Here is a 27131-nt window from a genome sequence, read left to right on the forward strand (position 1 = left end):
AGTAGCGTCCCTAATCGGTAGTCAGATGTAATTAGGAGCAAATGTTTCATCAGGTTATAATCAATAGCAAAAGTATGCCATCGCAGGACACTCACATTCATGTTCTTTTTGTTTTGTTTCATGGATCAAAAGAAGAAACAATCTGCACAATATAGCTGCACAATTTCCTACTGGCGCCAACATTCCTCTTTTGTTTCAAAATATTACTTAATTTGACAGTTAAAGGTTCTCTATATGACATTCAGAGCATTCATTGAGCATCAAACTATTACCTATGTCAATACATAGAGGAGTCATTTCTTCCTGGGCAGAGAATGAATTCACTCTCCTTCTGTCTGTGTCGTTATTTGAGCTTCTCTATGCTTTGTGTACACATTCAGCCACAAGACCATTCCTTTAGATCGGTCACTGACGCTGGATGACTTGCAGTCAAGTTCCCAGTTCATCCTGAAGGGGTTGGATGGGGTCGGAGCTCTGGTCAGGCCAGGCAATGTATTCAACGCCAAACTTATTGGACCTGGCTTTGTGCATGAGGGCAGTGTCCCGTTTAAACAGGAAAGGGATTTCCCCCAAACTGTCGTTGGAAAATTGGAATCACTCTACAGTACAGGCAAGTAATTGTTTGCTGTAGCGGCCCAAGTCCCCACAAGTATGTACGGCGACCACAAGGCTGTGTAAAATGCTAAATCACTGTTCAGCTTTCTACTCAAACAGCAAACTGTCTTTTGGTCTTGATTACTGGCCTATGACAGATATATTCACATCAACAGGGATTGGATTAGGTGAATGAAACAAGACTCAGAGCAATGGGCGATTGGAGACTGTCGTGCCAACATCTTTGCAGAGATCCGGCTCCACGGGGGGCGACACGGGTCACGCTGCTCTTGACAGGTGGACAGAATAACAAAGCACAGAGCCCCAGCGGGACGAGAGGAGGCGGACTGTTTACATCAATTGTGCTTGGTGCTCAAACATAGTCAAAGTTGATGGACAATGTTTCCTTGATGTCAGATTTTTAATGTTAAGATGCCCAGCTGTTTTTGTTTTGCCACGGTTTTGTTGTATGGCATAAAAATGGACGACAACTTTGCATTTCGCTGCGCTGCAGGACCATCAATCAGTCCTTGAATTTTAAAGCCATGCGGCCTTCGACAATCCCTTTGCTTATGTTTGTTTTTATGTTTGAAAAAACAGAGAAAAAAATAGAGTTTTACCTTCATAAATATCAAAAGAAAGTTCTGTTTCAAATGTTATGTGAGTATCTTCAACATGTTTATATGTGCAGGCTCCAATACAATTACAAAAAATACTGTAACTGTTTCATTGCCCTATCGAAATAAATGCCTGTTGCCATGCCAAACATGAGACTTGCCATGTAATGTAATAACTCTTCAATATAGTGTTTCTCTGAATGGGTCCAATAATAATAGCCTCGAACAAGAATACAATATCAGTAATCACACAGGCTGTGCCTTTAGCACGGTTTAATTATAACGGTGTGTGGAACATATTTGCAGCTGGGGCGTTTTTTTTTGTCAATGTACGTGCGTGCGCGCGCGTTTATGTTTGTGTGTGTGTGTGTGTGTGTGTGTGTGTGCGTGTGTGTGTGCGTGTGTGTGTGTGTGTGTGTGTGGAGGATGGGTTTTCACCCACACCACTTGAACGCAGCATTGAAAGTCACGTGAGATGCTCCGCTAATATTGCAGTGACGTGCTAGAGTTCCGTCAGTAGAGCGGTGTCTGACAGCCTGCCTCCCCGGGCCAACAGCTGCGCTGCCCGGCTGGGAAATCCGACACAGGGGGTCGGTCCAAGACGGAGCGAAAAGGAAAGAGTCTGAGAGAAGGCAAACAAAAACAACAAAAAAAGGTGCGGACTGTCAAAAACGAGTATACGACTGGTTGTTTTTGTTGTTTTCCCTTCGGCACTCGGGAAAAAAACATGTTTTCCCAGTGATAGGTGGGAGAGGATATTCATTTTTATTCATTTCCCGCCCGTAAAGGACGCGTCGCTCCCCGGCTGCTGCGCCGCGCTGCCCCCTCCTCAGAGCGGACCGCGCTCCGGATACACGCGTGTGGATGCTGTGGCGCTTTTCTCCCCCTTACACGTTGACGTCCAAAACGCGTCTCCTGTGTGTGGCAGATGAACAAGGATAAGATCCAGGAGCAACAACACGTGTGTATTAAGTGAGGTTTAGAGGCTGTGGTGTGTAAACGGACACTGGGAGCAGAGGAGGAGTCGCAGCGGGAGGAGAACCCAAAAAACCTGCAGGTTCGTTGGAGCCTGTGGGGATGAGGACGAGGAGGGACGCAGCGCATCCAAGGGAGTCAGCGTGATTACAGGAGAAGGGAGCTGGACGAGGAGAGAGGAGAGGGCAGCGGACGCGCGGGGGTTGTCTCCGTGATGTTGTCGGGTAAAGGGACCGGGGTTCACACACTCCGACTGCCGACCGCAGCCCTGTCAGCAGCCGCAGCAGCATGAGGGAGGAGGAGGTACGCAGCACCGCACGTCTCGTCAGTCCTCCACATCCTCATTATTCATTTAGCCTTCCCCGCCCTTCTCTCCCCTCCATTAGGCTTACAAGCAGCCATCCACCCTTCCCAGCCGCCTCTGCATCCATCCATCTGTCAATACATCCATCTATATGCCCTCCCTCTTGTGTCCCAGCATCCTGCATCTCCTCTCCATCAGGTACTTTTTGGAGCCCCAGTGGCTTCTGAAAATGTTGCAGTGACAGTCAGTTCAAGGCTGACTTACCACTTGAAAATTAAGAATACTTTTGTTTGTATTATACATTCACCCCTTAAGAGTAAATGCTGATGATATCTTCTCTCTATCTCATCCGTGCCCAGAGCAGATCAAAGATTCCTGAAAGTACCGCTGGCATAAAACAAGAGGTCAGCGGTGCATACTGTATTCCTTTACATAGATTCAAGTTTGGAAAACTCCTGGTTGGACCTGCCAACAGGCCAGGGAGTTCCCATTGATCCAGTTCAATTAACAGGGCTTTTTATCCACTTCATCACGTCCAGCTGCTTGAGCTATTTGGCACTGAAAGCCTTTGCATGCTAACTGCTGAGATGGATATATATTTAAAAAAAAGCAGCTAAGCTCACCATCTGGGCATTCGCTCTGCCCACTAGACGATGAAACTTTAATAGGGTCTAATTTTCAAACCACCTCATAATTTATTGCTGTGGCGTCTGAACAGACAACCTCGGAAAGAGTCGAGGTGGGAAGAACACAGCTATGGGCTTTATGGCTAAAGTAAAACTGTTAGAATGAGATTGAATGGTCAACGTTGGCGGCAGCACAACGAGAAGGGTTGTGTGTCACTCGAGCTGAGTGGAAGAAAACCACTGTCATATAATATTTACTACATGCTATAGTAGCTCAGAGCTGCCAAAGCTTTATTTCCCAGAAGGCTCTTGTGTTTTTGAGTCCACTTTTAAGACGCTGCTGTATCCTTTGTTACAGCCTTTTTGAAAGGACAAATTAATCTAAATGTTACCCATGTACATCTCCATTTTGTGGCTTTGACTTGTGTGTTAAACAAAGTATTTCTCACTTTTGTGTTAATCTGGTAATGTTTTGAGATGTCCGTCTGAGGTTTCTGCCTCGGAGAATTGGATTATATTTGTGGTGTTCACAACCTGGAACAGTTGCACGTAACACAGGTAGTGGTTAAATAATGGTTGTTTTCATTGTTGATTATTCTGCCCTGTCTATCATTTATGAATCTACTTTATGTTTGATCTGAAATGGCAATTACAGTTTCCCAAAAATCTTCAAATAGCTTCTTTCAAAAACCAAAATGTGTTCAGTTTACTCTCACAAAACCAGAAAAGCATAAAACTTTCAATCGAGAACACAATTTAAAAAAAGCTCCTGTTATTATTGATGAATTTCTGGATGTCGCATTGAAAAGTTTTTTATTGGAACTAGTTTCTATCCCAAAAAAATACATTCTTCAATTTGACTGCGGTGGAGGCAGAGATGGTCAGAACGGGGTAATACGGCTTGCTATCACCAGAGAACGAGCTAGAGAGAAAATATTTTTTGCTATAATATATATTTAATATTTAGTTGTTTTGCTATTTGAATGAATTGACCCTTTAGGGATTAGATGATCCTGTTTTTTGATGGGGGCTCCAGTGGCCTGGCCCAGATCTGACCAGCCTGTGTGTGATGAAGGGCACAAAAAAACACACACAACTGGCCTTCCAGTGTCACTCATCTGCTCTGCAACACTTAGCGAGAACACAACCCTCCCCCCAACGGCCCTTTCCTATCAGGCTGAACCGAACACCATCTGAAACAAACTTATTATTTCTTTTTACAACCTTTTATTGGGACTAAATGTTTGTTGTCTTGAAAACTGTGGGCCTACACATAAGTCTTATTATCCAAATAAACAATGGCACTGGGTTTTGGAAAGCGATGTAGCTGCAGAATTTTTTAAGAGGTAATGTTAATGCTTTGAGCACCACAACTTCGATTAATTTCCATTGTGTTATGGCTGTGGGCTGTCAGATCGTTTGAAACCTCAGCAGATGAAACTGAAATATGTGAGTGATAAACAAACCACAAAGAGTGAACTCAAGCATGTCGGCCTCTATGGACACAAACAAAGGAAAGCAAAATTGAATCAGTGGACAGTGTCACATGTTGCCCAGTAGTTTAATTCAAAAGCTGGACAAATGCATTGCAATACAAATGTTATAATTCAGAAATAGATAAATAAATAAGTAACATTGGCAAATGCTTAATAACTATATTATCCAACTATATATATATACATATATCTACTTCTGTACTGTGCTTCTGTAGTGTCCAGGGGCTATGTGGAAAAAGTATGGAGTAGCTCAAAAGAACAAGTCATTTGAAGGTGTAACACTGAGACCGATCGAGAGTCCTTAAAACCAGTCAGAAAGCAGTTAGCAGTTAAAGGAACAGATACATGAGGACATTTTGATTATCAAACACTTCATTTCCTTGATTCTGGTTAATCTTCATGCACAAATGTATAATGGTAATGTCACATGTAATAGAAAAGACCAGATTCAGGAGACAGATGGCAATTCAACATATAAAGATATAATGGAATATAGTGCAGTAAGGCTCTCAGGCATTCTGTATTGGTTTCAAATATCTGTTTTCCTGTAGATCAACTTCTCATCTAATGTTATCCCTGCCGAGTCAACAAAAATTAAGGCATGATTTTAGTCTTCCTTCCTCTTTTGTGTCTTTTTGCTTGGGGAAGTAAGAAAATAGTTAATAGTAGTGTGCATGTGGCACATTATTCACCTCAATGAGCTAAAAGTAATGGATAAACAGTTGAAATTAGGGATGTAACAAACCAATATTTTCAGTCTCGAAATCGAGAGCGATCTACTTTTGATATCTGCCGAGTACCAATCTGTTCGCAGTGTTGAATTACTATGCCTCGCTGCGGAAGGCATCCATTGTGTTCCTAGTTTAGGAAAACAAAATGGAACAAAAGCATACTTAAATGTTCTGAATTGTTATTTAGATAATGGTTCTCAATACCAGATATGCACATTGTCGCCGATACCCGATATTACTGATATCGGTCTAGCGCCACACCGATATCAGTAATGGTGCAGTTCTACTTGAAATAGCTAAAGGTAATGGATTAACAGTTGGAATAGTTGGCTACAATTAATAGATGATGAGTTGTGAATAGTTAGCTTAACAGGGCTCTCAAGTGTCACGCATTGAGCGTGACTGTCACGCATTTCGGTCTTAAGTCACGCCCTCCCGCCACACATCGTATTTCTCACGCTGAAAAAAACCTCTAGGCTATTTAATGTGCCGCAGCGCGCAAACATGACCTGGTCGCGCTGCCCTCACCATGGAGGAATCAAGCACGGCTCCCCCGAATCCCCTGGATTTCTGCCGCGAGGTGCCACTCATCAGCCAATCAAAAAAAGAAATGGGCTACACGAATAGCCAATCAGAAAAACGTATCTGGGGGGGAGGAGGAGGAGGAGGAGGAGGAGGATATGTCACTCTTACCTTAAAACTTGAGAGCCCTGGCTTAAAGTAATATATAAACAGTTGTCATAGTAAGCTTCAATGAATGGATAAACAGTTGTCATAGTTAGCTAAATTTAATGGATAAACAGATGCAATAGTTAGCTAAATTTAATGGATAAACAGATGCAATAGTTAGCTAAACTTAAGGGATAAACAGATGCAATAGTTAGCTAAACTTAAGGGATAAACAGATGCAATAGTTAGCTAAACTTAAGGGATAAACAGATGCAATAGTTAGCTAAAATGGAATAATAAACAGATGCAATAGTTAGCTAAAATGGAATGATAAACAGATGCAATAGTTAGCTAAAATGGAATGATAAACAGATGCAATAGCTAGCTAAAATGGAATGATAAACAGGTGAAATAGTTAGCTAAAATGGAATGATAAACAGGTGAAATAGTTAGCTAAAATGGAATGATAAACAGGTGAAATAGTTAGCTAAAATGAAGGGATAAACAGATGCAATAGTTAGCAAAATGGAACGATAAACAGGTGCAATAATTAGCTAAAATTAAGGGATAAACAGATGCAATAGTTAGCTAATCAATGATAAACATCAGTCAGAAAATGATATTTGAGAAAGTAGGCAGCTGAATAGGGGAGTAAAGTGACCTGGACAAGAAAGCATTACAACTATGAAGCAACATTGAGGGGAGATGTTTGAACTCAATAGCAGTCTCTTTACTTTCAAGTGAGTGCTCTGAAACCGGGGATTGAAAACCCTGGAAGATTCTTTTTCAAGATGAGCCCAGCATGAACTTGTGAGAACAAAAGCGGATGTGAAATTCTTTAAACTCATTGCTGTGCAGGTCAAGGCACAATGGCAGTGAAACTAGAGTGAAATAAAGTTGTTTCCATAGACAAAGACATGGCTTGAGATTTAGGTTTGGTTTTTGCCTCCAAACTGGAATGCTAACAATAGAGAGCCAGGCATAGTCTGAAATTAAACAGAAACAGAACTGGGTGCCTCCTTGCTCAGTGCTGGCTATGTGTTTTGGGCATAACAACTCACCAGACTACAATAAAGCATCAAATGGACAAACCGCATGACCAATTTCAAATCCAGAGAGAAAAAAATAAAATAAATCACAGACGCCAGTTAAGGCTTAAGTTGTAAAATACAATAAAACAATTTGAAAAAACTGTATCTATAACCTGTTCCGTGTTGGCGGTAATCCCCCCACTATAGTAAACCTAAAGTTTTAGGCAGTTAGTTGGAAAACACAAACGCAGTCAGGCTTGTTTCAATAAAGCAGAATTCAACCTCTAAGTTCAGTGAACTGCCACTCTAAATGGCTCACAAATCGTAGCTGTTAAGTGTCTTGAGGAAAATGTGTCACTATCACAAAGTGCACTGCCTCACTGAATGAAGGTCATATCCCCATCGACATCAGCAAAGCTTGTTTTGCATGCATTGCACACAACGTGGAGGCAAAAAACGGGCCCGGCTGTTTAGGCGTGGAAACAAAGAAAGCAGGGAGAATGTTATTCATTCCTCACCGTGGAACCTATCTGCTCCGTTTACTGTATTGTTTTTCCTCCCGTCTGAGGCTGATATGGTGACAGAGAAAAACACTCTAATGTATGCCTAGTATGTCGCCACTGTGTCACCATCCCAGCCTTCGTTCTGATTATTGACCGCTGCAGAATCGCTGGGGCTTTAATTAGTGCTAGTGTAACTAATTGGCTTGCATAAAAGTGACATTGATGGGAGGCAGGAAAATGAATTAATGAGGATAGGCATCGGCAGATTAAATGGAACTGCTCAACAGCAAATGTCTCTGGATGTCTGTTCTCCCAGTGAAACTCACATTAACGTTGAAAACCGCAGAAAAAAAAAAAAAACACTCAAAGTCTGACACTCAGCCATTCACGGTGGTCTGCATGTGACGAGTGCGGGTGTGTGTGGGCATCCATTACACGCGTGTGTCATTCGGTGTACAAGTGCATTTTTGCGTTTACGAGCCCCTCTGGGTGTGCACACTTCATCAGAGCTCACGTAACTAGATGTTCATTTAATTGACAGGAGGAATCTCTCAAGCGTTGGATATGCTTCGATGTGAAGTATGTTAACCTTTAAAACAAAGCCGACCCTGGCCCCTCTCATTCTCCTGTAATTGCTCGCGCTGGGTAAGCACACTCCCCGGAAAAGGTTATCGTGTTCCTTGCCAGTTGTCATGATGAACGAGCAAACATAGCAGGAAATTAAAATGGGAAGTTAAGAAAGTCTGCCTCACACGAAGCCAACATGTAGCATTTTATTTTTTTTTACGTTAGCCGCAAGTGATTAAAAAGCTTTACAAATAAACAAAATGGCAGAGCAGGCAGTCAGTAAATTAACAAACTCGGGATGGATGGATGGATTCAAGACTTGCACTGCTGCTACATTAATATTCACGAGTTCAACCTGCAAGTTTCTGTTGGCATAATCTGTTTTTGCTGGTAGTAATGCTGTGTGTTTCTCGTGTGGATATAATTACGTGTGATGGGCACATCCATCTTTTGTAGACACAAGAGTGACATTGTGTGCCGTGTGTTTGTTATTTGTACCATTAAGTCTGATCTGCAGCCGATTTCATGTGAGTGGGTCTGAACGCACACAAAGAAATAGATTGTGTGTGCACTGCAGTATTTGGTGTGCATATGATTATGTGCGATGCACAGTACCTTTTAGTGCTTGTGCAAACTGATTGTTTTGCCTCGATGAGTTAGCGAATCAGTGTGCGCATACGTGATCGCCTCTGTGCCTCCCTTGGCGCGCAACTCCCCGTGGGCCACAGATGCAATCATTCGCGTCACATTTTGTCTGCCTTGACGCATGTTTTGTTTGTGTGCATGTTTCCCGGCACGGTCTGCATTAATGCCCGTGGGAGAAGATCGAGCAGCCCGGGTGGTCTCAACTAGACGGAAGGCATGCATTGATAAGCTGGAGGTGGAAGGTGAATGGCGGGTGAAGGCCGTTATTGCCGGAGGCTGGATCGGGCTCCGGCACCACAGCCCGTCGGACCCTGAAAGCCCACTTTGACAGATGCATCTCCTCCCTAGCTGTCGACGCGCGGCGGGGGGCTGATGACACTCGCTTGCCCAAGCGGCTCAGTGTAGCGTTAGCCGGTATCACGTTGAGCAAACCTGCAATTTATACTTCTGCCCCCAGGCATTAAGCTGAGTAATGACATGCAAGACCACAATCTCACCATGCCCGGCACCAGACAGCCAGCTCATAGCTTCAACAATGAATTTGAGTATTTTCTATTTCTTTTCATACTCAGAGCTGTGAGATGTGTCCATGATGATCAAGGACATGCACTTATTTTCTTTTTTATTGTGTGAAGTAATAGGACAATGTGCTCATTGTTTCCCCGTTGGGTTTACTGTGTGATTGATTTACTCTCATATGTAGGTTAAACTCGGCACACGTCTGGATGCACCTTTATTACCCGGTACCGATGAACTGTACGCACAGTAATATTTACAGCAGCAATCTTCACCGCTCGCAACGGTGTTCTCTGAATCTCCCATTTCTTTCCTCAGAAAGCCACATCCCCAGAGCCTGCTGTTTCTTTTTTTCTACGTCCCTGTCTAATCAAAGATGCTACAAAGCTGTCTTATTGATTCAGCTTTCCCTCCTTTCAAAATGTTAAGTCAGCTTACAGAAGTGCCATTTACCATAGTGGTAGTGCGGCCGCAGAAAGCATTAATTGGGGCCTTTGCCTCTGTAAGAAATTAATTCAGAATTACTCTTGAGTGCATCAAAACAAACCAAGAATAAAACGATCAAGAAATATGCTCGGCTCTCCCCAAAAGTGGAATGAAAAACACATCTGCATCTCAGATAATTGACACGTGGCTCAGTGCCAGTGAATCGAACGGTACTTTTCGGACCACTGCCAAAACACTTTTCTCATGTTTCTTTCTTGTTTTCGTTTCAGATAAAAGAGAGCAAACACAGAGGAGGTGACCCTGACCATATCCTGAAGGAGACAAGCTGCAGAGCATGACCTTGTGTTCGTCTACAGCGCCAAGAAGGAGCCAGGAAGACGCCTCCATGGCCAGAGAATCGTCGCCTTCCTAGCGCCATCAGGAGCCCCTTCAACCCTGTTGCAAGCTGCACTGGGGGGCTCAAACGTTCCCCTGACTCCACCAGGGGGCTCGCTACAAGCCATCTGCCAGCTCAGATAACCCTCTAAGTGTTGGCAACCACATGTTTGAGGCGACTGTGTGTGACCGCCGCCGCCCATTCTCCAGCAGCAGCTTCCTGCGAACCCGATCTGCACCATGCAGTGGAGACGGCGGCACTGCTGTCCCATCAAGATGACCTGGACCGTCAAGCGCTCGCTCTTCCGGACCCATGTTGCCGGTCTCCTCTCGCTGGCTCTGCTCTTCACCCTCTTCTTATTTTTCAGCCACCAGGACTGGCTGCCAGGGCGCAGTGGACCCCGGGAGAACCCGCTGGCCTACACCGTCCGGGGCTTCCGCAGCCCCAAGGGAGAAGCCAACCAGAGCAGCTCCCTGAGGAGCCTGTGGAGGGAGACTGGGTACGTGGCGCCAAAGCCTCTGCTCAACCTCAGCTCTCAGCAGGCGGACGGGGCAGCGGGGGAGACAGCGGGAGGTGGAGGAGGAGGGGGAGGAGCCAGGATGAGCGTCATGGGGCTCGGGGACTCTATGAGCACCAACAACAGTTTACAGCAGGAGATGGGTGTGGGAGGGAGGCTCAGCGCTCAGCCCTACCGCTACATCCTGAACGAGCCTTTCAAGTGCAGGGACAGCATGCCCTTCCTCATCATCCTCATCGCTGCGGAACCCGGCCAGGCCGATGCCCGCAACGCCATCCGCCAGACGTGGGGGAACGAGAGCATAGCAATGGGCCTGGGGTTCGTCCGCCTTTTCCTGCTCGGCACAGGGAAGAGCTCAGACACCTACCTCCAGAGCAGCATCGAGGAAGAGAGCCGCATTCACCACGACATCATCCAACAGGACTATCAGGACACTTACTACAACCTGACCATTAAGACCCTGATGGGCATGAACTGGGTGGCCACCTATTGCCCACACGCCTCCTATGTGATGAAGACAGACAGCGACATGTTTGTCAATACAGAGTATCTCATCCAGAAGCTGCTGAAGCCCGAGCTGCCGCCCAAGCAGCGGTACTTCACCGGCTACCTGATGAGGGGCTATGCACCGAACCGAAACAAGGACAGCAAGTGGTACATGCCGCCGGAGCTGTACCCGAGTGAGCGCTACCCGATATTCTGCTCGGGCACGGGGTACGTGTTCTCAGGGGACATGGCCGAGCTGATCTACCAGGCCTCGCTCAGTATACGCAGGCTGCACCTGGAGGACGTGTACGTGGGGATCTGCCTGGCGAAGCTGCGCATCGACCCAGCGCCCCCACCCAACGAGTTCCTCTTCAACCATTGGCGGGTGTCTTACTCCAGTTGTAAGTACAGCCACCTGATCACGTCCCATCAGTTCCACCCCAACGAACTCATCAAGTACTGGAACCACTTGCAGAGCAACAAGCACAACGCCTGCATCAACGTGGCGAAGGAAAAGAACGGCAGGTACAGACACCGAAAGTTTCATGGAGAGAGGCCTCCTTGATGCAACCTGTGAATACCACCCGCCTCTAGAAATAGGGAGATGGGCGCACTGTAACTACAGCCGATGGAGGGCATATCGAACTCAGCACTATACACTATATGGGGAAAAGCACATTGTTTTTGGTATTGTGTACAGTCAATGATCCAAACTATTTTTTTAATTTGAGAAAAAAAAAGTTAAGTATTGTAAACCTGTCAAACTATTTCTAAAAGGGAAGATTGAAGGACATGTATGCGTATGTAGAGCGAGCACACAAAGGTGCTGCTGCTCCAGAGTGGTGGTTGTGATCATTCAGGTGCCAACAGAAAAGGGTTATTGCTACAGTCAATGGGACGGCTCTCCTCGAAGGGGTATGTCTACAAATCTAAAGAATAGAAAAATTACTAAGACACAATTGTGTTTACACAGACAAAGGGAAATGCACATGTATTTTGTCGACAGTTACACTACCTAAATATGAATGAAAGTGTCTTTGACGTTGACCAGTTATGCTGCCCTGTTTCTCAGTGTTTACTTTACAGATTTATCAAAGAATACAACACGGAAGAAAAGGTTTATCTGTCATATACTGTATTTTGTTTTAAAAAAATCTACATGAAAGCACTCATGTCACGTCAGAGATGACTGAGATTGTATTTTTTAAAGCTTTACATTGAGTATGACCGCACTTGAGCAAATGTGCAATGAATTAATTAACAATTAAATGTACTGAACTCATTTGGTTTGCGGTTGTGTGTGTTTGTGTTTGTGTGATTCATCTGGAAACTACTTAAATATCATTACTGTATACACAAGCCATGGGCAGCAAATATAGGGCATGGACACCATGCAATGTCCCTGTGACTTGTTTTAAAGGGACAGTTTTTGAATACGGGCTGTGGATTGAGCGTTTCAATACTTTCACAATATTTACTAAGCAAAATAAAAAAAGGCTCCCTTTTTACAATATGGGACCTTTAAGTTATTTAGTGAATCACCAGTTAAAAAACTACAGACCAGATCCTTGACATGTCCTGTGTTTCGGGGGAGATGTGATCACGTATTCTTTGAGCCCTAGGGTCAAAAGGGACCTTTTTATATCAGGTCACAAGTTACAAATCAAGAAGAAAAAAAAGGTATAAATCCCCCCCCAAAAAACAAAAAACATGTTAAGTATCAAATTAAACATAAAATTCAGGGCTACAATAATATATAATCCCCATGTACAACCTCTAAACACAACTCAAACAATAAATAGGATTAGGGTTTAGGGTGAGGGCTTAAAGGGCTACGAGTGCTTCGACTTCTCTGCTCACCTCTTTTTCTTTTTTTGTGTCTACTTTTATGACTACCAGTGGTTGCGTTGTTGCCGATCTAAAAACATAATTCTGAACGAACCAGGCAAATAATGTGTGTTCTCTATGAACATAGCCACCGATCGCTAATAGGAGGTAATATTGCATTCAGTGGACCTTGAGGGAAATGCATTAACTTACAAATAGAAAAAGTGAAACATTCAGATAAGTTCAGGTCAGGTAGAAACGACGTGAAGACAATCAGGCTGAGTGATGATAAATGAATTATACATCGAACCCTTCAGTGTCCCCTGGTAACATTAAATATTCGGCTGCAAAACACCCAAGTTTAGATCTTAATTAAAAATGAATGCATATGATTTTGAAAGGCTGCCAGTGTTACTCCAGATGGAACTGCCTGTGCTAGTGTGTGTGTGTGTGTGTGTGTGTGTGTGTGCGTTGGGATGGAGGGAGGCAATAAATAAATCCACGCCAAAGTGCTCAGGGCCACCAACAAAAAGAGCACATCAAATTGGGTGATGACTTGAAATAGCCTACATCAGATTAAGGAAATCTGAATAAACTAATGGAGAGCCGGGTCTCCTGCACATCTGTTAAAGTCTTCTTCTTTTTTTAATCACCTACACGTTTGAGCAATTCTGTTCAGGGAGCTGTGGAATGGGTAAAGTTCACACAATGGTATATTTTAAGCCGATAATCACTACGCAGAAGGGTCTTGAGGGCGGAGGAGGCTGAAAGGTAAAGACAGCGGAGAGAGAGAATATCAAGATGTTCATCTCAGATAAACTGCACAGTGCAAAGAATTATTTGATGCTGGAGCCACGGGCAAAGAAACAACAGCTGTATGTGTTACTCTGTACACAGTCGTGAGAGAGATTAGGCCACAGTACCAGCTCAGTTTAACAGTTATCTACGGTTTAGGCAGACACCTTGTTATTCTCTCGAAACGAGAGTTTCAAGATGTTTACAGGATCCATGAATTCGCAATATATCACAGAAAGTGATCTAAACAACAGATATTCTATGACATATTATTGTGGCTTCACACCTTTTTTTTTTATACATTGTAGCAACTAACTTGCCCTTTTCTTAAAAATAACGTCCTTCTTTCTACAAGTCTCCTGAATACCTGGAGGCAGGTTTGATACTGACGAGTTTCCAAACTCATGGAGCTGGCTGCTGTTGACCTGACAGTGTTCATATATATTGTATATATGTTTGTTAAGATGTATGTGAAGGTTAAAGAGAGCCACATTTATATGGAGTAGACAGCAAAGACGGCTAGAATGTATTCAGAGAGCTCTAATCCATCATCCAAGAAATATGTCATGCCACGCCACCTGTTTAGGGCACAAGGCCTCGTTTAATCACCTGAACATGATGTCCTACCAAAGACCTACTCCTTATTCTCTCAGTGGGACATTGACATTTTAAGTGCTATACAGTGCGAGTTGGTAAACCTCTAAATAGTCTGTATGGCTAAAGTTGCCATATGTTTTTTTTTATGTTTTTTTATATATATTATATAATGAAATATATTAAATGGATTAAATCCAATTTGTCAAATACTTTGAAAGCATAGCAATATATTTTCCCCTAGATTTCCCATTGGTGATCCCAAGTCTGCTACATTTACACCAACTTTCTCATTTTCTAGTTTGTTAAAAATGTCACTAAAATCCTTGTTTGCCAGGTATGTTGTATTTATTACCAAACTAAATCTCTTTACTCTGCATTCGTGGTATTTTTTTTATGTTAACAGAAACTCAAGGGCTAAACCTGGCTCATTATTTTGTAATTTTGTAAAAACACAATGGAAAGTTTGATGTTGATTAGATAACAAAAGGGCAAGACTGCCAAAAACAAAATGATTGCAATATCCAATAAAATGAACACCTGAACCCTAGCACATGAAAACAAGATCAAACTGACCTTGGAAAAACGTGTTTCATGAAGTAATGCTAACTCAATAAACGCAAAAAATAAACTAGATTGAATGTGTCCAAGATATTAACCATTTCCTTTCAGTATGGTGGGTTAAAGAGAGATTAGCCCTGTTTTGGCCACAGAGAGTGTGACTGTGATATCAACTGAAAGGTTACGGTGTTTACATTATGAGTAACAAATCAAAGATATCCACATGTCTCGAATAACGTCCTGACCAGCCTTTTCGGTCTTAGATTAAATCAAACCTTGTGGTCACCATACAGGAAATCAAGGACATCCAATTTCCGTCTCAAAGCCCCGTCCCTTCCATTCCAGCACGGTGGAATTCATGAAACACTCAACTGGTCGCAGGTATTCATCACCCCCCCCGATTAGTAATGATTAATTCCATGACTCAAACCTTGGGAACAAGGTTTGGTATCATTCATGCATGTCCTATGCAATCAGAGCGCCAGATTACCAGCATCCGGCTGCACTCAGCCCTTCAACAAATGATGAAAACGAGAGAGGGAAAGTAGAGGGAGGGCTAAGAAGAGGTGAGAGGAAAAAGTGAGGCAGAGACAAATAGACTGCTCTGCTACTGGAGAAGTACAAGTAAAAGAGAAAAGGATGAGGAGGAAAGAGAAAAATAGCAGGACGGAGGGAGTGATGAATGAAGGGGAAAGGAGCAGTGACTGATCAGTATTGAAAACCTGTGCCGCTGTAAACGTGGTCTAAAAGGCTAACAGTGGAAACGGATTGAGATGTCTGTCATGATGGAGTGGAGGCTGTGGCCCGGCTTTAACATCACAGCTCACTGTTCCTCAGAAAATACACTTGAGGAAGAGACAAATCTCCTGACCTTTCAATAACAGCCAGGCCTGGAACCTGACTAATAGGCCGACCTCTCCGCGGGCATGACTGATGAATCCCTAATGGGAGTTTTGGGTGAAGAATAACGGAATTTGACAAAGAAAATGATAAACTGCGTCCGCTGCGACTGCAAGTGAAAAATAATCTAATTTCCGTAACAGGGAAATAAACATTTTAAATGGGTTTTTATGATTTACAAAGTCAAGACTGATTAAAGCAAGACTGTATATTTAAATGTCATTGCAAGCCCCTATGACACAAATCATAGAACTAAGCCAAACCACAGGAACTGCAGCCTTTTCACTGCAGCCATTTTGAAACGTTGCAGGATAAACACAGGGTGTAATTCATGATGTTGATTATGGCCCTAGGCTTGACAATGGCTCACTGGAATGACTGTGTACATATAATTATCATTATAATAAATTGTCTCAATTATAACTGTATTTACCTTTCCATGGCAGGTCAAAATGGCTGCTGTGATAAAGAAAAGAAGCTCAAGCTAGCTGGAATAGCCATAGCTAACCTTGGCTGAAACTACATCAAACTGGCAATTTTGATGAACTGACACCGCGGTGGTTTTGTGTATTACCGTATTTAGTCAGTAGCTAAATCCAATAATGGTAGAAAAGAAATGTCCGAACACCTGCTAGCTAAAAGGAAACCATAACCGAGCGTAGCAACGTAAAAGTACCTGAGATATAGCCGCTAGTGGAGCTACCTCTAAAACTCATATTTAAATTCATTAAATGAAATTGTAATATTTCAAAATAAATATCAACAAATAGAGAGACCAGAAGACTGAGCTACGCTGCTATAAGGCACACTTATATAGTTTGCTAATTTATGTTGTATATATATGTTGCTTATATGTTGTTCTATTTTTAACTTTTAACTGTTTTTGCACTTTCCACTTCATGTCAGACAGAAGAGAAACACAACGTCAGATCTTCTGTATGTTTGCACAAATAGAAGAAGTGACAAATAAAACTGACTTTGACTTTGATATTACATCAATTAACTGTGAAATTGTATACACAGAGCAAAATATGCCATCTCAGCCTTTGACGTCATGGATTTAACATGCTTTGTGTAAGTTACAACTAATATTAAATAGTAGATTAATCATAAATTGATTTCAGTAGAGATATGCCATTTTAGAAATGACAAACTAAAAAAAAGATTTGTTTTTTCTCCTATAAACTCTGATCCAGAGATAATACCAAAATAAAGATCCTTTTCTTTTCGTTTGAGGGCAACATACCCAAATCTCCTAATTCAAAACAACCTTCACACAAAGCCTTACGGTGGGTCCAACAGGAAGAAGACAACATCCGCTGTGTCCCATCAGCTCCCTAACGCTTTCAGACAGATGGCAGAATCCAGCCAGGACTCCAGGACTCAATGATGGGGTGGTGCCAGCATTGAGCCAAAATCTATTTATAAATATAATTTGACACTGACACTCCACATTGCAGGAGAACTGCTGGACATCTAACCTGCCATGGCCCACATAAACAAATCCAAACCTGTTAGCACTTTGAAGGGCCCTCTGAAGACGTGCGGCACTGTCTGTACGGCACTCTGGCCATTAGCCACACCGAGCAGCTACATGGGAAACTCGCCATTATATATAATGGACAACCTGCACACAGACAGCACGAAGGGTCCATAGGAGCAGCAGAGTTAATTCCATGCAATATGGTCTGGTACCATTTCTACAGTGTTGAGTGGGCTAAGGTACACACAGACAACAATTATGTTTGTTGTTAAGGCAACTATAACTAATTGTCAAGTATTCAACTATCTCTGAGGTGACAGTGACACATTTTCCTCTGGTTTTTGACTCTATGTGGGTAAAGTGCTGACGCTCAGCTTTACGGATTCATAGACACTTTAAAAAAAAGGGCAATGCCGCTGACGACCCTGAACATGAATGAAAAGGCTACCAAAGATTTTGCTTATGGTTAAACTGAGTTATTCACCTGATCTCAATCCAGCTAAATGCAAAAATGCCCAGAAACAAGCAGGAAGTAAAGCTGCAGTTAAGGATCACCAAGGACGATGCTGTGGCTGCAAGGTAGGTAGTCACTTACTTCCCATATCAATCTACTATCAAATATGACTTTATACCACTATATATTTAAAAGTCAACGGAATTGCAATGTTATTGTGGATTCTTTAGAAATATAAATTATGTTAATTAATCATTTTTTCCTTGTGGGAGAAAGATGGGGGTTTAGATGTGTTCAAATAAACTACAGTTCTTGTGTTGTTTATCTGATTTGGATGTAAACACGCTCAAATTAAAGCCACCTTCACCGCATAGTCATTGTTTCAAAATAAGTTGAATATGCTGGCATGCAGAGCCACCACAATAAGACATGTATTAATCTTGTAATACTTAAACCACACTGGATAGCACAGGCAGGATCCATCCAGGGAGTCTCAGTCCCGTGAATAATTCTGTGATGTACGTGCAGTGACAAGTTTTATGTTTCCCATTTGTTCCAAATAACAGCCATGTATAGCATGCAAAGAGCGCCAGCTGCGTGGAGGAAAAAAACCTCCCCAATGGAGGAAATCCAAAGGAAGGAGATGTCGCAGCAGCACCCACACTGATTGACAGGTGATCTCTAGCTGCCAGGAGCCGCGAAGAAACACCACAGCAGTGAGCCTTTCACACCACAGATGGTGACGACGGGGGAAAAAAGCAATACTTTATTACCATGATCAAACCATACAGGCTCATGCATTTATGTATCTGAGCTGATAAACACGTCTGAAAAATTTACTGACAACTCACTCAACCTCGTGCCAGAAAGCAACTCTTACCTGTCGCTTTCACTAGATTTCCCTTATTTTGAAATTTCTCTTATTTAAGAACCTGTCTAAGGAGTCCTGTGCAATTAGCCTGCTGTTTTTCACTAATGGATTATATATGAAATTACTTCAATGCAATTATGAGTTTGAGAACCCTTCATGAATTACACTTCATAATTATGTTGACGTCATCCTGTTTGACTCTGCAATTCAAATTATAGGCTGATATAATTCAAGATGTATTAATCTTGCATAACTTTGTCACCGCTAAATGAATTGGCTGTCGATGCAATTCTATAACGCGACAATATCGATATCTCAAACTGCTTAAATTATTTTTGCGGTCATCGATGGCCTTGCTGTTGTGGGACGTTTTTTTTCATACGGAACCCTTTATTCTTTATTCAAGTGACAGTACGACCCTCAGGTGACACGGTATTAACAGCACTTGTTATTTTACCCCGTTCCTCGGCTTAAACCGGTCCCTTACTTCTGCTACGGACGCTGTTAGAAATCATAGACTTTCCCTTTATGGATATCCGAGAGCAGGATTCAGTATAGGACCCATGGGGCAAGATGTGTAACCATATATGGTATTATTGTGCCGTTTATTATGTTTATTTACAATTCTCATGAACACACAGGTGACATTCATCATGTTTACACAGTTATATAAAGTTAGGGGCGTTTGTGGGATCTGACGCAGTACAAACCTACGGTCTACGGAAAGAGACATTCAGATAAGAAGACAAAAATGTTCCGGCATGTTTTTCATTGCAGCGAACCCTGTTTTTTAGCCATTATAAAGTACATAGTTTACAATGTGATGCAGGACATTTATCCAAGAATAGCTTGAAACAGTTTTCCATTAACAGCAAGAAAAAGTAGAATCAGGACTGTTTTAAAAAAGTACATTAATCTACACAAATCAATGAGGATGGCAGTAATTATCTCTCCCCAGGCTTGTCCGCCCTCTCCCTGATGGGAGGCTGAGGAGGGCAGCAGGGGCTGCAGCTCCTCCACCTCTGCCAGGCTCATGTTTCAGCACGGTGTTTACCCTTGCACTTTGACAAACGAGAATAAATCACGGGCCAGGAGTGCATTAGTCGGGTTATTGGGTTATGTGCCGGCAAAATACAAGTCTGACAAAATGCTTTTTTTTCGAGAGAGAATCTCAGAGTTGTCATCCGGCTACGTGGTAAAGAGCTCCTGCTCTGTAACAAGCCTGTTGACACATGTTTGGGAACTGTGACATGTGACCTTTTCAGTCATAGACCGCCACTCTGAGCTGTGTCCCAATTCCATGCGTATGAACTCAGAATATGGTTAGAATTAACACTCCATGATTTCCGTATGCTTCTTAAATAATCCATATTGTTGACTTTGAAGTGATGAAAGTGATGAAACGTGACGGGGTTGGGATCAAATATCCGATGATACATATTCTATGTAAGTGTGGCAAACTGCACTCATTTCTTGTAGAGGCTTTAACTGCCAGCACATATGCAGATTAATACGCAGTGCATGCTTTATGGGATGGAACTGGGACACAGCTGTAGTATCAACAGGGGATCTAATGTCAAAAAAAGTATTAGGGCTACAGTGGGTCAATTCATAATTTGCAGTGACTTTACCACTCAGATTAAGAATCTATTGTTGGAATTCCTTCGTGGATGTTACTATGACAAAGCCTCTCCCAAAGGATCAAATCTGTGAAGCACTCCAGTGAGTCCCTTATAATATATAGTTTGTTTCTCAATAGGCATTTGACTCAACCAATTTATTCTTCAATAAGCAACATTTAAGATTCTGCATCAGACAAATGTATAAATACACAAAGTTGAATAAATTAACAACTGAAAGCAAAAGTCCTGCATTCATCATTTACTAAAACCTACTTTTTAAACAGACTTTTTGGTCATTTCTGGGAAATGGAAACAGGCTGTAAACATAATATTGCCCTCATATAACCATTTCATGTTAATGAAGCAAATTTGTGAGCAAACTGTTCTAATTTGGAGCAATCTTTGCATACATTTGGATTTGTTTTTGCGGCCACCTTAGAAATGTATAAGGACCAAATTAATTCTCTTTTTGCTCTGTTTTACGTTTCACCAACTCCTGAGAGAAATATTTGGATCTTTAGCTGCTTAATAATCCACTATGCTCCCTAGTTAATTGCTAAATGTGTTTGTCTGCCTTTTGGTGCTGAACTCAGAGAATGCAGTGGGGTTTTTTTCCCAAGAAATTGCCTCCTGCAGCTGGAAACAACAATGACAAAAGCATTAAAACAGTGAAATTGTCAAATATGTTAAATACTGGGCAAATGAAGAATCAGGTGATACATTTGCTCAAATTTAAGAAGATTGATCAGAGCAACCTTTAGTAATTATAAAAAAAACACGATTTGTTATAAATATAATCAAGGACTTAAAGAATTGTAAACATTGCGTCATTCCGTTCCTATTTAACAGATAAATAAAAGAGGCTATCCATCGTCTCCTCTAACTGTCAGCAAGCAGTGTGTTGACGAAAAATCTTGAGCTGTGGTTCAATCGTGTTTCAACGTGTGAATTGAATCCCGCCAGAATCGCAAATGTCTCACTTGGAACATTTACGACACGATACACCTTATTTGTGTCAAATGATCCGGTGATCGGAAAGGTTGGCAGCCAACGCTGCCGATACAGTAGCTGCTAGATTAAGTCCTACAACGCTGACATCCGTTTGGCAGCAGTTCTTTCATCCCTTCACACGCGCCGTAATCCTCCCTTCGCTCGCTCACACTTTTCATCCAAAAACATCACTGTGGAGCTGCTGCTGGCCCCTTAAAGAGACCTTCTGGAGACCTTGTTGGCGGCTGGATGTGAAACAGAAGAGCACGCAGCCGTTTCCAGGAGGGCCTGATGTATGGCATAGCAAAGAGATTGTGACAAGGCTCTTTGCACACGGCAGACAGGTCTGACAATCTCACGTTGTGTGTGTCCCTGCTATCTGCTGAACGGTTAACGGAAAGAAAATGGAGGAGATAGTTTGGATTGCTGGGAGAAGAAAATTAGACAGAAATTACAATAACAACATCCAGACGGAGATATTTAACATATCCAAACGTTTGCAAAGGTATAAACTATCAGGCCGAGAATCAACAGAGAGCTGAATATAGGACACCTTGGACACTTTGTTTTAAAAGGATTCTTTTCGCAGCTTCCCCCACCCACACCCACACACACCCACACACACCCACACACACACACACACACAAGAGGCATAAAGGATGTACACACTATAACCGAAGCTCCCTCTTGCCTAATTGAGGTGATTGATGCTGTGCACTAACCTGTAACATCCAGAGTTTCATTAAAACAAAATGCAGGAATCAAGATAACGGCACAGGGGGCCTAAATAAAAGTGGCAGCCTTGAAATTGGAGCAGATATAAGTCCCAGTTCTCACTTAATTCCTAAAATGGACAATTTGAGACAAACGATAAATTCAAGGCTTTCCTCACTTTGTTTTTAATTAGTTTGGTACCATCAGTGACAGATTAGGGTCAGAGTCAGGGTCAAAGCCAAGTGGCTTTAAATCAGTGACCAGGTTGAATAAATGGTAATTTGCATTGGATTCAACCATGACCACTGGAATAGATACATTAGATTGTTTGTGCTGACAAATGGAACAACTCTACTCTCTCACATCAACCAAGACTGTCGCACCTTTCAACCTACAACTGCTAACACTGTCATGTATACCAGTGGTTTCAACCCACAGGATATGTGTTGTCCCCATCTTTAAATAGCATCCATTCAAATTTCATGACACATTTTCACTCAATTAACCAAAGAAGCCTAGAAGACATTATACAACATCTGAACACATCCTCCTGCTGCTTGGATATTGTACCAACACACTTTTTTTTTTAAATATTTCACACTGCATGACCATTGATCTTTTACAAATTGTAAACACATCCCTTCTCTCAGGTGTCTTCCCACAAGCCCTAAAAACTGCAGTTATTAAACCACTTCTAAAGAATGCTAGTTTAGACCCCGAAATATTGAAAAACTATAGGCCAATATCAAACCTCCCATTCTTAAGTAAAAAAATGGATAAGGTGGTTTTTCAACAGCTGAATAACTTCTTGGCCGAAAATAACAGCTTTGATGTCTTCCATTCCGGCTTTCGTCAGCACCACAGTACTGAAACTGCTCTTGTTAAGGTTTTCAACGACATCCACTTAAACACAGACAGTGGCAGAACCTCAGTCTTAGTATTACTGGATCTCAGTGCTGCATTCGACACGGTTGATCATGACATACTACTAGACAGACTGAAAGTCTGGGTAGGACTCTGGCGCAGCACTTAACTAGTTTGAATCCGACCGACAATACTTTGTCATGTTGGTAGCTAATTACACATCAGAGCTGACTAGGATGACATGTGATGTTCCCCAAGGTTCAATACTGGGGCCTCTTCTGTTCAACATCTACATGCTTCCACTGGCTCAGATTATGAAAAACAACAATGTGTGTTATCATAATTATGCAGATGACACAGAACTCTACATAACTATATCACCAGGGGACTACAGTCCCATACAAGGGATGGCTAAATGCATTGAAGAAATCAATAACTGGATGTGGCAGAATTTTCTTCAATTAAATCAAGATAAAACAGAAGTAATTGTTTTTGGTCCCAAGGACGAACGATTGAAAGTCAGCGCTCAGCTTCAATCGCTAATGTTAAAAACCTCAAACCAAGGTAGAAATCTAGGTGTAGTTATGGATTCAGACCTCAACCTGAACAGCCATATCAAGACAATTACAAAATCAACCTACTATCACCTTAAGAATCTATCAAGGGTTAGAGGACTTATGTCTCAACAGGATTAGGAGAAACTTGTCCATGCATTTATCTTCAGTAGACTTGACTACTGTAACGGTGTGTTCACAGGCCTCTGTAAAAAGTCAATCAGGAAGCTGCAGCTGATTCAGAACGCTGCAGAGTCCTCACTAAGACCAGGAAAGTGGATCACATCACTCCAGTTCTGAGGTCTTTGCTCTGGCTCCCTGTCAAACAAAGAATTGACTTTAAAATCCTGCTGCTGGTTTATAAAGCACTGAATGGTTTAGGGCCTAAATACATTTGTGATCTGCTGCTACCTTATGAACCATCCCGGCCCCTCAGGTCGTCTGGGACGGGTCTACTCTGTTTCAAGAGTCAGAACTAAACATGGAGAAGCAGTGTTCAGCTTTTCTGCTCCACACATCTGGAAGAAGGTCCCTGAAAGCTGCAGGTCTGCTGAGACCCTCAGCTCCTTTAAGTCCACATTGAAGACTTTTCTGTTTGCTGCTGCCTTTAACTGAACCAGTTTCAATTACTGCATCTCACTACTGCATTTTATTTCTTAAACTGCACTGCAACTTTTATTCAACTTTTATTTTGCTTTTTCAACTTTTATTTTTTATTTTGCTTTTTGACTGTTTTAATGTTTTCTTAACTGTTTTTAAATCTGCATTATGTTTTGATGCTTTTAATGGTTTTATGTGAAGCACTTTGAATCACCTTGTTGTTGAAATGTGCTATACAAATAAACTTGCCTTGCCTTACATACCACCAACACTGTCATGTATACCAGTGGTTTCCAAATTGGGAGTCAGGATCCCCCAAGGGGTTTCAAGATTAATCTGAGGAGGTTGCAGAATGATTAATAAGATCATCTTAAAATAAGATACATTTTTTCTTTTACTTTTCTTTTCTTTTATCTAATTATCTTTATTGACAATGTAAATTAAACAATCTGAAAACCAATGCCAGTTCTTTGCTTGCTTGCATGGAAGTCTGTTGCACGCTCACCCTTATCTTCTGCCTCGCTACATACGGTATACAGAGGGGCAAACGCTTCTTCCTGCATTGGCACTACGTTTACACACACTACCTATGTTTTCTATTTACATTTGGTTGAAATTGTTAATTTCAGGTAAGAAAGTGTTATTAACCAATAGTTAAATGAAAAGTACAGAACTAAATAACAATGTATTACATGAAGTAAGTCCTTTACATGGGTCCTTTCTGACAAGGCGTAAAGGACTCGCCGAGGGATATAAAGATACATTAAGCTGCAACATCTTTTCACTCTCCAATGTCAATTTTTTTTCTTTCTTTTGCATTTTTTCTGAAACTTAAGTTACATTTTGTGCTGTATTTTAAAGGCATTTCGTGAGGGCACGTTATTGACATTATTTGCTACAGTTGTGTTCAAATCTTAAATGTCTGCACCGAGAAAGTCTATTCTCATCTGAGTGAGTCTCAACGACTCACGAGAAACTCTCAGGAGATAATCAAGCTTGATTATGCTCAGGCTAAGGCAGATTGAGGCCACACACACACACACACACACACACACACACACACACACACACACACACACACACACACACACACACACACACACACACACACACAATTAAAAACTTTAAAAAATGTCTGGGGATTTGCAGCATGTAAATGAAACCTGACTAAACCATTAAACCATTGTGTATTGAGTAAATAAACACGTATTTGGACAAGCTGCTAGATAAGTCAATCTTATGGGACCTGTTGGAGAAGATGAAGTGGTACTTTTGCACTCAAAAGGTTTAAATACGTGTAGAAACACTGATTTTACCACAAAGAGCTTAATGGAAAACCGTCTGAAAACATGTCGATAAATGTGAAAAACCCGATAAACAACACTTCTAAGCATTGTTACTTTTGTGAAAGGCAGTTCTGTTTGGACTCTCGCCTAAAACATAGCCTTCAATAGAATGATACTAAACTGGATAGTTTTTATTATTGTGTTGTATTACTGCTGTTTTTGCCCTTTTCTGAAATGCCACATGGATGCCTTTCCCTTGTTTCACAGACCTGATAATAAAATGAAAAGTCAACATGCACATTATTCATGGCCATGGCACTGAGGCTGGGCTTTCTTTCCACAACATCCTTCAAATTTATACATGAAAAACGCAACATGAGGATTGCCACTGAACATGTTGCCTGGGGCCAAACTCCGGTTACCGTTACTTTGCTCAGCCCGCTGTGCTGCTGACTCCTAACCCTAACCCGGCTTAATCCTGGCTTGGAAACCTCTGCTCGTTCCCCTGATAAGCACCCCCAAAAACAAGCCCACCTGCACATAGTGTGAGTGCTCTTGAGAAATTCTTCATACTTTAAAAAAAAATTCCTTTCTCCGTTTAACACAAAGGTTGTCAAGAAAGGATTTAAGCTGAACTGATAACTGTAAAAACAAAAGAACAAGGTGAGACACCAGACTTGGTTGATAAAGAGAGATGGCGGTCACAAATGAGCAGATGAGCCCTGACCATTATATTCTGCAATATAACGTAGGAAACTGGCAACGTTAAAAACCTCTCGACCAAATGGCAGTGTTGGTTTATGTGTTGGGACTTAGGAAAATTGGAACGTTCCCTAATGGCCACGGTAAAAAATAATCAACACCACTGAGAAATGGCCAACATTATTAGTAGTTCTTCACTGGCTCAGTTTTCCATTGAAGCGTAAACCGATGTCTGATTTTTAACGGGCAACTACGACAAAAAAGCAAAGATTGTTAGCACCAATATGTTTATTGATTTTGCAACAGTGACGACAATATCATAAGTGATCAAATCGATGACAACACAAGAAATCAAAAGACGGATCATCAAAAAGACATCGTTGTACGTGACACATTGGCCTCTGACAATCTGTTGATTAGGACTCTCATGGACTCTGTCAAGGACTCAATGTCCGAGCTGGGCCAGCAGGAAGCTGGTGTTTGTGTTTTCCATGGAAACTAGTTCCCTACTTCCCTTTCAACGGCCTCATTCACACTGATTCACTGACTCAGACACATGGAGACTTGCTGTCGAAGTAATTACAGCCCAGCTGTACTGCTATACATGGCATGCTTCTAATTAAACAGACTATGTGACGGAACAACAAATGAAATGAACAAAAACATTACAAAACATGGACTAGAATCATAGACTGTATTTGAAGTCGGCGTAGTCACCAAAACGTCACCCATTGGTTCAGTCTAAAACCTGGAATCCGACGTTTTGGCCGATTGCCTCTTTGAATGCGACCAACAATTTACCAAAATGAACTTTTGTGAACTGAAAACACACTGCGAAAGGGTTAAAGTTCTAAAACGAAAACATGGAGAACTCCCAGAACAGACAGCAAACCTTGTGATTGACACGTAGCGAACTGTCAATCACATGGTAGACTTCTTAAAGCTTAGCTCTCTTTATTGTCTATTTTACTCTAAATGGGATCATTATTTACAACGTGGTTATCATGCTGTATTGAATGAGATTTAAGATTTGCAATCGAGACCATAAACTCATGTTCACAATGTGTACTGAGGTAATAAATTAAGTGAGAAATGGGGTCACTTTCTAATAGATTTCTATACAATCTGACTTTTTGCAACCAGAGGAGTCGCCCCCTAAAGGCCATAGAAAGAATGCAAGTTTAAGGCACTTCCACATTGGCTTAACTTTTCAG

At 41.9% G+C, this 27131-nt stretch overlaps 1 protein-coding gene across 2 annotated transcripts; it reads left to right on the forward strand.

Moving 5' to 3' along the window:
• Window positions 1-2377: 2377 nt before the first annotated feature.
• Window positions 2378-12326, forward strand: b3galt2 (UDP-Gal:betaGlcNAc beta 1,3-galactosyltransferase, polypeptide 2). Of its 2 annotated transcripts, none has more exons than XM_079221351.1 (2): window positions 2378-2489; window positions 9991-12326. In XM_079221351.1, exon 2 carries the CDS (start codon window positions 10337-10339, stop codon window positions 11663-11665), a length of 1329 nt encoding a protein of 442 aa, XP_079077477.1. In that variant the 5' UTR covers window positions 2378-2489; window positions 9991-10336; the 3' UTR covers window positions 11666-12326. The 2 variants fall into 2 exon arrangements, with proteins under 2 accessions (XP_079077477.1, XP_079077478.1); XM_079221352.1 differs by lacking the exon at window positions 2378-2489 and adding an exon at window positions 2662-2688.
• The last annotated feature ends 14805 nt before the right edge of the window (window positions 12327-27131 follow it).

Source organism: Taurulus bubalis (genome assembly GCF_910589615.1).
Source record: "Taurulus bubalis genome assembly, chromosome: 7".
Classification (NCBI taxonomy): Eukaryota; Metazoa; Chordata; class Actinopteri; order Perciformes; family Cottidae; genus Taurulus; species Taurulus bubalis.